At 46.7% G+C, this 12706-nt stretch overlaps 1 protein-coding gene across 1 annotated transcript in view; it reads right to left on the minus strand.

The window, feature by feature from the left end:
• lrp1bb (low density lipoprotein receptor-related protein 1Bb) overlaps positions 1 to 12706 on the minus strand; it is a 303986-nt gene that overhangs the window by 196566 nt on the left and 94714 nt on the right. The window contains exons 11-16 of the mRNA XM_056288933.1: positions 11223 to 11459; positions 10579 to 10759; positions 6974 to 7193; positions 5668 to 5857; positions 3827 to 3949; positions 3428 to 3571 (exon numbers count right to left, since the gene is read on the minus strand). Coding sequence (XP_056144908.1) covers positions 3428 to 3571; positions 3827 to 3949; positions 5668 to 5857; positions 6974 to 7193; positions 10579 to 10759; positions 11223 to 11459 — 1095 coding nt within the window. The remainder of the gene's footprint in view (positions 1 to 3427; positions 3572 to 3826; positions 3950 to 5667; positions 5858 to 6973; positions 7194 to 10578; positions 10760 to 11222; positions 11460 to 12706) is intronic.

Raw genomic sequence — 12706 nt, forward strand, 5'->3', positions numbered from 1 at the left:
GCGTCAGTAAGTGAGAGCTGGGACGGAAACGTGACTTTAGTGTTCACAAGACAGGGGGCCCTGTTGTAAAGATGTGTCCAGCATGTGTGCTCCTCACCTAAACCTCTGAATGTCATCATCAAACCCCTCAACTACTTTATTCAGATCCAGTGTCACACGTCCCAGTAACTCCAGTGGAGTCTTAACACACTGCCTGATGGTTTATTCTGGTCTTTCAACCAAGATTTTTCTCCTAGGGCGTCTGGGTAGCATAGCGGTCTATTCCGTTGCCTACCAACGCAGGGATCTTCGGTTCAAATCCCCGTGTTACCTCCGACTTGGTCAGGCATCCCTACAGACACAATTGGCCGTGTCTGCGGGAGGGAAGTCGGTGTGGGTTCAATTTCTGCTCAATATCGACTCGGGGTCCTTCCGACTACATATGACGTCACGGATTATGTGATGTCATATGTATAGTTATTTAGCTGTGTTTTTTACAATCCACATCGACATAGAGTTGGTTAGTAAAGGTGCAAGGGCCGAAGGCCCGAGCTGCGTCTAAGGAGCGAGGCCGCAGGCTCAGGGGGGTCCTGGACGAGCGTGATTTAAAAGAAGGCAGCGAGTTTACTAGCCTAATTTCCTCAGGTAGGGAGCTCCAGAGCTGTGGGGCTCTTACAGAAAACGCCCGGTCGCCTTTAATAGCGAGGCTGGCTGAGGGAACAGTTAAAAAGGACCTGCATGAGGAACACAGGCAGCGACCAGGCCCATGAGGTGTGAGTAAATCAGTGATATAGGTAGGAGCGAGGCCATGTAGGGCTTTAAAAGTAATCAGTAAAAGTTTAAATCAATCCTATACCTAACATGTACCCAGTGAAGCATTGCGAGAATGGGAGTGATGTGTTCATGTCTCTTGGGATTTGTTTAACAGTCTGGCGGCTGAGTTTTAGATGAGCTGGAGGCAGGACATGGACTTTTGACTTAGCCCTGAATGCAGGGAGTTACAATAATCCGGACATGATTAGATGAATGCATGGATGACTTTATCAAGGTCCGTTTGAGATAGGACATTTTTAACTTTTGCGAAGTTCCTAATTTGGAGAAAGCAAGACTGTGCACTACCCTTGGTGATTTGTGTGTCAAAACAGAGCTTGGAGTCAAAATAGACACCTAAATTGTGGGCATTGGAGGACAGGTTTCCTAGACTCTTCGGGGTGTCGTCCGCATAACAGTGAAAATTAATATTATGATGACAGATGATCTGACCCGGGGGGGCATGTATATGGAAAATAATAATGGACCAAGAATTGACCCCTGGGAGACACCACACGTTAGGGGGGCTGGGGATGAGGAGAATTATCCCATTATAACAGAGAAAGACCTGTCAGATAGGTAGGACTGGAACCAGGCAGGAGCAGTAGCCTTAATGCCAACATAGTTTTCCAGGTGATTTAAAAGGATGTCATGGTCGACCGTATCAAAAGCGGAACTCCGGCAAAGCCAAAGAAGATTGAATCAGTTCAGGTGGACACAACGTTTATTGACAGATATGTTTCAACGTATCTGTCAATAAACGTTGTGTCCACATGAACTGATTCAACCTTCTTTGATTTTTATACCTGGATTATTGAGCATGCATCAAGAACTCAGGTCAAGCAGAATTAAGATTGAGCAAGCACCAGAGTCAGCGGTGGGCAATAAGTCATTGGTAACTTTAATGAGAGCGACTGAGGACCGCGCCTTCAATTTCTTTGTGTAAACTGGCAGGTTTCTGCATTCTAATGTTTACACTGCTTGTACATTAATAACCCACATCTGAGGCTCTTATAGTTGTCACGCATGGGGGCATCTACTTTTGTGAGTGGAGGACGCTCCGTCATTTTGATCTTAGATGTTTTCATTTAATGAGATTATATCCCCTCTCTTTGTGGTTATTTTTTGATCCATTAGCATTAATACCGCCTGGGATTAAAGATGTTTTATGTCCACAGTACTTAACGTTAATCCTTAGAGTTTACTTTAAACCCTTGAAAAACAAAGGAGACATTTGTTTCTGGTCATCTTGGCATCGCTCTCATTATATCTTGTTGTTCTACTCGGGTGTAAACAAGCTAACATCAAAACCCGAATGACTCACTCTTCCCCAGAAGTGAAATTTCAAATTTTTTAATAAATCCACTGAGCTGTGATTCTGTCAGTCTCCTGACAGTCGTCACATGCTGGAAAGTTAAAGGCAGATGAGCATTTTCAATCAGCGGCCCAAATACAGAGCTAGCAATACAAGAACCAACAAGAACCCATGTCGTTCCTGCTCGTCTTTGTGCGTTTACTTATGTTGCTGATATGCTGTTTAAATCAGTTTTATTCTTTTTTTCAACACTTTGTACCATGTACCTCAATCTAGTTTGGAAGGTGATGAGGGGAAAAACAAAATTATTGTTATGATCATTTGCTAACACAAAGTTCGAATTTCATCTGGTTGACAACAAAGAACAGCTATATTATAATTAATTAACTCAGGAACCAAATCAATTCATACATGTCTTTGTAGTTTTTTTTTTGGGGGGGGGGGGGTACTTGTGCATAATGAAACTACTTTGATTTTCAAGCTGATGTAAACAGCATCTTTACTGTGCCGTAAAGGAAGGACGTTCTGCTACTGCATCCTCGCCATCATAAAGTAACACACAAGCTAAAGCTTTGTGGTCTCGGAAAAATATGTCTAAAACTGGGATATTTTACGTCAAAATAAAATGTACTATCATCCTACATTATGACATGGTCACCTGTTCCATTATTTGTAATCCGGTGTCGTGATAGTGGTATCGAACTATGAAATTACATGTTAGCTAGTGGGCTAAACCTGTCTTCTAGAAGGCTCTAGGAAAAAGTAGGGGAAAAAAAACTGTCAGAGAACAAATTGCCCTACCACAAAGAGACTGCTTTACTCAAAGCCTTTTTTTTTCTAGCTGTCATCCTCACTTGCACACTTTTAGAGGCTAAAATGTTCCCGATAAAATCAGAAGAGGCGGCCATATGCAATAAAACAAACATAGTTAGGGGATCTTCAAAACTCATGATATCCCAGCAGAGCAGATAATTGATTTTTCAATTCTGATAATTTCGGCAGGGCATCATATTATAGTCACTTTCTTCCTAAAAAAAAAAAAAAAATTTTTAAAAAAAGAGTCAGCAGCCAAGCATCTAACATGGTGTTTAGCTTATCGATTTGCTCAAGAGCAGAATTGCCTCAGAGAGAGGAACGGCGGAGACGGCACCGAGAAGGAGAGGCATTTTTCACAATTGATCCAACAGTGACATTTACCAAGATAAAACCTGATTGCAAGACAGAATCAACTTATACAGTCTGCATATGTGGTCTGGTGTGTGTGTGTGTGTGTGTGTGCGTGCAAGTGTCTAGAGGAGTGCAGACTCGTTTCAAAATACTCACAGCAGCTGTGGGACTCCTCATCACTCCCGTCCAGACAGTCGTCGTCCCCATCGCACTTCCACGAGAGCCGTATGCAGCGATGATTATGACACTGGAACTCGTCGCTCTTACACCGCTGTGGCTCCAGCCCCGTGGTGGAGACGTCTAAGAGGAACACAGGCCAGACGAACCGACAAGAGAGCAGAAGATCACAATTGCCACTTATTTTGGCGTCCGAGCGACACACAGCCTTTTCAACTAGCACAGCCTACTAGGAAGACCTTGTGTTACCGAGACATGTGTTCTGTATCTGTATATGAAGGCACACACATGAGACTGTGCGCTGACCTTTGCCTGTGGCATATCTCAAGATTGCGGTATATTTAGACTGTTCTCATCTGATTCATTCGGTCCTCATACCTGCACAGGTGACATTGTTCTTCTCTAGAGCCTGGTTGTCAGCACAGGCACACACTCTGCCTCCTGGGATGGCGAGGCAGAGGGTACCACAGCCCCCATAATTCACCCTGCATGCGTTGTCACCTGGAGACAGCAGAAACAAGGCGTCTTGCTCACTTTAAGCCATGTTTTTTGGAGGCCCATCTTTTGTTGTTTTGTTTACTCCCCCCTCACCTTTTTCTCCCCAAGGCCAATTACCCCCACGCTTCCGAACCGTCCCCGGTCTCTGGTCCACCCCCTCTGCCGATCCGGGGAGGGCTGCAGACTACCACATGCCTCCTCTGATACATGTGGAGTCGCCAGCCGCTTCTTTTCACCTGACAAAGACGTTTCGCCACGGGGACGTAGCGTGTGGGAGAATCACGCTACTCCCCCCAGTCCCCCCCCCCCGAACAGGCACCCCGACCGACCAGAGGAGGCGCTAGTGCAGCGACCAGGACACATACCCACATCCGGCTTCCCGATGGAAGACACGGCCAATTGTGTCTGTAGGGATGCCCGACCAAGCCGGAGATAACACGGGGATTCAAACCAGCGATCCCTGTGTTGGTAGGCAACGGAATAGACCGCTAAGCTACCCGGACACCCGTTTTGTTTACTTTTGCTGTGAGTAGTGGTTCAAGGTTCAGTTGGAATGAAGGCGGAAAAAAAAATGTGTATATATATATATATATATATACACACACACACACACACACACACACACATATATATATATATATATATATATACACTAATACCTTCTTGATATGAAAATGATTTTTCTGTCTGTTACAGATGGGCCAGGTGCATGCCAAGCCATATACAATCGCTGCATGTCAGAAGAGTTATTGGGAACATAGTTGGTGAAAGATATTTGACATTTTTATCCTTCTTGGAAGAATAATTTGCCTTTCCGGGGAAAGGCACATTGTCCAGGGCTAAAAACTGTCAAATATAAAGTTGCTGCATGAGACACCTTTGTCACTTTCATTTAACATAAAGTCCAAAGACAGTGCCTGAGCCCATGAGATAAAGCTTTCTGCTTTGTAAGAGCCAATAAGTAACACACAGCGGATTGGACAGCCAATTAATCTATTCACTGACATCAGCATTGAGGGAAAGGCGAGCCAGTATTCTGCATGCGCTGAACTACACTTCACATACAGCAGCCAGTCATTTCTCTGCACACCGATATGCCGGACCTGGCACGTTTCCACTCATTAGCTGCTGCAACGCAGCTTTGTGATGCCAGGCCCTGATAATGAAGCAAACACATGCATGGCCTTGGATGACTTGAAAGCCCACCTTCATTGACTGCTGTGAAATACAGTTGACACCATTTACTGTGGGAATCGCTGATGATAATATTCAGCCCACACTGGCTCCAAAGCAGAATGCAAAACCCTACTTTACCCGCCTATTATACAAGACCGGCACCAAATGCGAGGCTCAGTTCTCCATTATCAACCATGCATGCCCTGCTCCTCTATCTATTCATCTCTGCAGCCTTCTAACAGCACAAATCCATCATCATTTGTGCGAAATCCCTACCCCCCGGAGTGCAGCAAAGCCACTGTCATAGCTGATCAATGCACCAGTTTACACACCATGATATTTGACGGCAACACGGTATGTGGAGAATGTGTGTGTGATGCAAGTCACATGAAGTGCTCTCCAGCAGAGCAAGGCATGCAGTGACACAACTGTGTGGGCACACAGACAGCTTCTCTCTTCTGTCTGCGATACACACCACTCTCCCTGATTGAGCGCCACGACTCAGTGGCGGGTGATGCAGAGTAAATGGACAGAAAGGGACCGACCTTGCTGGCTCTGGGCATCATAGACACGCAGGGCAAAGAGCGGGGGCCTTTCACTGCGTAGCAGAGTGACATCCCCAGAGGACAAGTCCAACTGGAACACTGAGGCGTTCATGTATTCCGTCCAGAAGATGGAGTGACGGTAGTAAGAGATCCCAAATGGATGGTTGAGCTCTTTGCCGTTGTACACCACCTGCACGCACGCATGGGAACACACATACTTAAAATCAAAAACATGGAGCACACAGGCACCTTCAAGAGAGAAGCACATTATGAGTCAGGTTATAAACAGATCTGGCTACCCTACTGTTAATATACCATCTACTCGCCTAGCCTTGACAGTGTTTTTAGTGGGTCGTGTGGAGTGCGGGGAGGTGTGTCAAAGGTGTCTGGCTGGGAGAGCTGGCGCTGGATCGGCTGGGAGAGCTTGGTCTGCGGCACGGCCCTGCCTTGAGGTAACACCGAGGGCGGTCTGACAGGACGTGGAAGCTGGGTCGGCTAAGCTACCTGCTAGCCCATGCAGACCGGCAGTTCTGACAGTCATCCTGGCTGGTGTCCGTTCTCCTGGATGGTGATTTTTTTTTTTTTAGTTTAGATATATGTGTTAGTTTGGATAAATGTGTTCTTGTAGTTTTTGGATATGTGTGTTTGTCTTTGTGTTGCACTGCTGTGGGCTGGGGGACATGAAATGAAACGACAAATGAAGTGTTTCTGATTCTGATTTCTGATTCTGATACCATCTAATATTAACATAATAGTTTGGCTATTAATGGATTACATTACATAATATGATTAAATGTGATTAAATGTGTTTCACCAAAAATCTTGAATCTAGACATTCATAAAAGTATTTGCAAATAGTTCTTAGTGATTATTTTTTTAACATGCTTAGTGCATAAAAAAGCCGACAAGCTGTCAATCCCATCTGTCTGTCTGTCTGTACTTCAGCCCCTGCCATTCAGGGGAGGCTTAGTCAGCACTGAGCATGCATCCTCCTTTTGTAACACCATGCTCCACAATCACACAGGTACACACATTGACATTTTCAAGCAGCACAGAACCACTACAGTCCCTCCTGGCTGGCCACCGAGCAGGTCCAGAGGAGCTATCGGGGATTAAATGCTCTGCTTAAAGGCATCCTGAGGGCAGCTGTTGGGGAAGGTGACGCTTTCCACCTATTTTCACTGCAAAGATGTCCGCCTGCCGGCACAGGATTTCAGCTGGTAACAATATGCCACAAGCCTGCTTTTCCAATCCAGAGGACTATTACTGTGAATGAGATAAGTCACGCGATGTGTTGAAAACTCACCATTCTTCCAGTTCCGTTGAGGTGAATCTTCTCAATGTGGTCGTAGTAGGCGTCACACCAGTACATGGTGCTGGTGCTGTAATCCAGAGTCAGGCCGTTGGGCCACAACATGTTGGAGGTGACGAAGATGTGCCGGTTGGATCCGTCCATCCAGGCTTTCTCTATTCTGCCGATGCTGTCGTTCACCTCATCCTCTTCCCAGTCTGTCCAGTACATCCAGCTACAACAAACACATTAAGACAGACATGCACACACACACACACACACACACACATATCATCACCTGTATACGCGAGGTTTAATATTGCATCATCAACTGGAAATCACCTAATGTAAGTGAACAGAAAGCCTGATCTTCCACATCAGATATCTAACAACCAAACACACCTATGATTCAAAAGGAAGTGCTTCTAGGCACGAGAAATTATTCCGGCTCACCAGGATCCGAGAAGTTCTGCTTGACTGCGAGTTGGTGCAAAAAAATTAACAATCTCATATTCCCCACCAGAGGAAAAAGAAAAAAAAACACTTTTCCATATGGCTAATGTACCACTGAGACTGCTATTCTAAGTGAGGCAGTGGGATCTGAGCAAACTGACTGGGTCAACGGTTTGACGTGATCTGTTCTCTCGCAGCCATTCTCGGGGGGGGGGGGGGGGGGGGGCTGTTCCGTTTGAGCGCCACGGACCGAGCCACATTGCACCCTGTTTCTCATCAATGAGATAAGTCTGATAAGTCTGGCTGAGGAATGCTACATGAAACAGAATAGGATATGCGGGTGAACGAGCCACCCCCCACCACTACTACTGCTCTCCCTCTCCACTAGTGATCTTTATGACGATGTGAATAATTCATCCCTACGCTGCACAGCCACACACAAATAAAGATACTCATACTACAAATGCACACATATGCAGACAGACCCACCATGCACACGTACAAAACTGTGCACACGTACAAAGGAGGCACACATGGGCGTCTGGGTGGCGTGGCGGTCTATTCCGTCCCCTACCGACACAGGGATCGATGGTTCGAATCCCTGCGTTACCTCGGGCTTGTTCGGGTGTCCCAACAGACACAATTGGCCATATCTCTGGGCGGGAAGCCGAATGTGGGTATGTGTCCTGGTCGGTCGGGGTGCCTGTTCAGGGGGAAGGGGGAACTGGGGGGGGGGGGGGGACTAGCGTGATCCTCCCACGGCGCTATGCCCGCCCCTGGTGAAACTCCTCGCTGTCAGGTGAAAAGAAGGGGCTGGCGACTCCACATGTATCGGAGGAGGCATGTGGTAGTCCGCAGCGCTCCCCGGATCGGCAGAGGGGGGTGGAGCAGCACCGACCGGCACAGCTCGGAAGAGTGGGGTAATTGGCCAGATACAATTGGGGGGGGAAAAGGGGGGGAAATTCCCCCCAAAAAACAAAAACAAAGGAGGCACACATTCATGTTGGCTCACAAACATATGTGCACGCGCACACACACACACACACACACACACACACACACACACACACACGCACACACACACGAGTGTGCCCATACTACTCGGCTCTGGTCCAAGCAGAGTAAAGCAGCAGTCAGATCAAATGTATTTGTGGATGTTTGTGTGAATGTGGTGATTAGACTGCAAGAGGCCCTAATGCGAAAAAAGAAGATGGGAGCGGTGTGACGGAGTTAAGTCGACGCTGGTAATCTTTATCATGTTGACACAGACTGGAGGTGACAAACAGAGCAGAAAATATGGAGCAGGGAATGTAGTTAAGGAATCAGTAGGAGAGACACATCCATTTCAGCTGGAGAGAGCCCTCCAGCAGCGGAGATACAGATCAACAGACTGCCTGACTAAGACCAAACGCTCGCTCAGAACCCCCGAAACCTCTCCTGTGCCGTCCATGGAACGATCAGGATGAACATTATTAATCCTCTGACACGAAAGAAAATGATATCGAAAAAAAATCCCTGCCCACTCCCACCTAACTGCTTAGCTGGGAGTTTATTAATGAGGGTCAGCACGCCGTCTTCTTACTGTCTACCAACAGGCTGAATTAGACGGACCGAGACAGCCAACGCCAACAATGACTGAATGGGGGCATCCCGGTAGCGTAGTGGTCTATTCCGCTGCCTACCAACACGAGGATCGCCAGTTCGAATCCCCGTGTTACCTCAGGCTTGGTCGGGCATCCCTACAGACACAACTGGCCGTGTCCGCGGGTGGGAAGCTGGACATGGGTACGTGTCCTGGTCGCTGCACTAGCGCCTCCTCTGGTTGGTCGGGGCGCCTGTTTGAGGTGGGGGGGCTGTCAGGAGGAAAGAAGCGGCTGGTGACTCCACGTATCGGACAGGGATGGAAAACTCCGCTCCAGAAAGTAGAGGTACTAACCGTGTATTTGCTCCACCCATGCACTAAACCAGCTGACTCTTAATTAGCGCAACACTTCAGCCAGGTAGGAGAGCTACTTGGTGAAATCAGCTGGTTTAGTCCATGGGTGGAGCAAATACACGGTTAGTACTTCTACTTTCCGAAGCCGGGTTTTCCACCTCTGGTATGGGAGGAGGCACGTGGTAGTCTGCAGCCCTCCCCGGATCGGCAGAGTGGGTGGAGCAGCGACAGGGGCGGCTCGGAAGAGTGGGGTAATTGGCTGAGTGCAATTGGGGGGAGGGGAGGGGGGGTGAGAGAGAACCCCCCCCCCCCAAAAAAAAAATGACTCAGTTTACCATTTCTTTCGATGCTATCTGTTAAGGGATACAAGCCCCTCAGAGCTGAGTCTGACTCAGTCAAAACACCTTCCGTCTCTCATCAGGATGTCTGAAACATCTCAGCCCCCGGGCAGAAAGACCACTGTGTGCTGCTCCATCTGCTGCATCTTACATTTGTTGTGTGTTATCCCGGTTTTAAGTCTTTAGCACCGCAACATTCGGGCCTCTAAAAAGGAAACGGCGGTCTTTCCTGACATGAAGCATACTGTACGTATCTACAACAGACAGCGAAGTGAGAACTCACAACAGATTGCCGGCACGCTGCGTTTGGCAGCAGTCGGATGCTATCAGAGCTCAGGATGCCGTGAATCATCTCACGGCTCGGCTCGGAGACACGCTCCATCCAGTCCCACCGCTCACATGTAGGACCGCCGCACAACATCAAATAACTTCTCAAAGGAAAAGTGAACAAAATACCGATGTCACAACTTTCAAAGATCACTTGGCTTAAAAAAAAAGAAAAGACTAAGAAATCAGCCAGGATATAAATATTGATTTTCAATCATGGTTTGCTTGGCATCTGAATGATTACAGGAACGTTTCTCTAGGCGGCCTTCCCACTGATTGTATGATAGACGCCAAATCTTTATCAGTTTTTCTTCCCTCAGCTGGAGCTGATATTGGATCCACATTTACCTCCTTATTATTACAAAATAACACATCAAACATCCACTATCACAAAATCATATCGCTATCCTTCCATTCCTGTCATCTCTCTGAAAAAGTACACAAATGACACACAAGCTCCTGCACACATAGTAAAAGGATTAAAAGTGTTTTGTTTTGTTTCTGCTTTTTTTTTTCTCATAAAAAAACCTCATTAACATTTCTGAGAGGGGCATTCTTTTCCTGACCTGTTCAGAGGGTCCACAACAATGGCTCTGGGGTGGGACATGTCCCCCTCCAGAAGGGTCTTCCTGGTCTGGGAGGCTCTCTCCAGCCTCGCAACGCTGATCGTCTTCCTGTAGCCATCATTGGTCCAATACAAGTTGTTGCCAATCCAATCCACTGAGATGCCCTCAACATTATCAAGATCTGCAACAGAACCGGTAGAATAGATCTGATTAGGCTTACAAAGCAAACAAGTCATGTCACATTTCAACTTCCTGTATCGTTTGTTGAAGAAATTATCTATGTCAGTATAGCTCAGTTTCCCTCCAAAATGCAATCTGGTTTCTATCAGATATTTTCCATCCTTGTGGTTGTGACCCATCGTAAATACCCAGATTAGTGGGAAGGCTATGGCTGGCATGGATCGCAAAATTCCAAACTAGTGAGGCTAATCCAAGCAATTTATTCCAATCGGGGGTCACGCGAATGCTAATGTTAAAATGCTAATGCTAAAATGCCAAATGCTAATGCATTTGGGTATATATTTATATTATGTATTATCATTGTTCAACAGCATCTTACTTAAATAAGGTATTACATAGACAGAGCCAAGTCTCAAAAGATGCTGCAGGAAAGGCTTGGTGTAGCAAGAAGAAATTAGCCCTACCATCTTTGAGTATCGTCTCTCGATCATTCCCATCCGTTTTCTGCCGTCCAATGAGGAAACTGGTTGTATCAGCAAAATAGATGTGTCCCGATTCTGCGTGGTAGTCAATTGCTCGGGGATTGACCAGGTCCTCAATCGGTACCATGTGCTCATCACTGGACTTCACATTCATATCCAGACCTTGGATGACCCCAGGACGCCCCTTACCGTAGAACAGGAAGAGATCGTTTTTCGGCTCTATAAGGCAAGAGACGAGAAAATCCTTTTTCACTCTTATTGTCAATTAATTGGTGTAATTCATCAGTGGTGGTCCCAGCAATCAAACTCCTTACCAGCCACATTGTTCTTATCAGTGAGCTAGTGCCAGGACCATCCATTCACTTTAATGGAGCCAGTAATCAGTGCCAGTGACTATATTTCCCCCCCTCAATCACAACTGGGCTGTGTAAATGTTGTGACTGCGAGAGAAAGAAAACGCTTGGGCAAACAGGCAACAGTAATTCAGGGCTTGACTATGAAAGCCGGTTCCGATCTAAAATAGCACGGCGTCTGAGTAAAAACGCAAACACTGAGCCTCAGAGAGCTGAGGCAGCTCCTCGGCCCACCAGCCGCTCGGGGAGGCCGAGTGTTCCCAAACCCTCAGGGATCCTGCCAGAGAGGGACAGGATGAGTGAAAGGAAGACTTCCAGTGGAAGAGGCAGACCTCTACTCGCTCTCAGTCTCTACCCAGGGGACTCGGGCTGCTGGGGGTGAGGACCACACATGCCTCACTTCAATTTATCATCTTGTGAGGGAGAGACTGGCTACCCTGGAGACAATTAAGCATTGTGAGAGACCCAGATATCAAACCCCACCGTGACTGCTGTATGAAAAAGCACTACCATTTAGCACCGAATCTCATTATGCTGAGGAAAAGGGGGGAGAGAGAGCGCTTGTGTCATCAGAACGTCTGGGAGGGGGAAATAAATCAAAGGTGTCACAGCAAAGCGTCCGGTGCTTCGTTACGCCGATCGAAATGTGGTGGGCCTCGGATTGTGTCATCAATTTGATCTTCTGCTTTTATTGTCAACTACACAATGTCCACCGATTGATCAGGCCAGCAAACAAACGCAGACAAACTTAAAACCCCATTATGGCCATAATGAATCAGGCTTGTGACAGGTCAATAGTGGAACATCCTTTCCAAATGGACCTGTCCCCACTGACTCTCATTTTTATCACTGTCAGTCTTGGTCTGTCACATGCATCTGATGCTGAAGCATACAGACATATCTCAGTATCAGAAATGACAACATGGCACAACAGTCCCCGCTTTAGGGTGCTTAGTTTACATGAGAATGACCCTTAATAACCATTTCTATGAAGCATTTAGCACTAAACAAATCTTTAGAACATTGTCTTTTTCACAATTTTACTGCATTTTAGGAAGAAAAAAACAGAACATAAAAAAACAAATGGCCACGTTAAAAGACGATGATTACACA

Source organism: Lampris incognitus, chromosome 11 (genome assembly GCF_029633865.1).
Source record: "Lampris incognitus isolate fLamInc1 chromosome 11, fLamInc1.hap2, whole genome shotgun sequence".
In the NCBI taxonomy this organism is placed as follows: domain Eukaryota; kingdom Metazoa; phylum Chordata; class Actinopteri; order Lampriformes; family Lampridae; genus Lampris; species Lampris incognitus.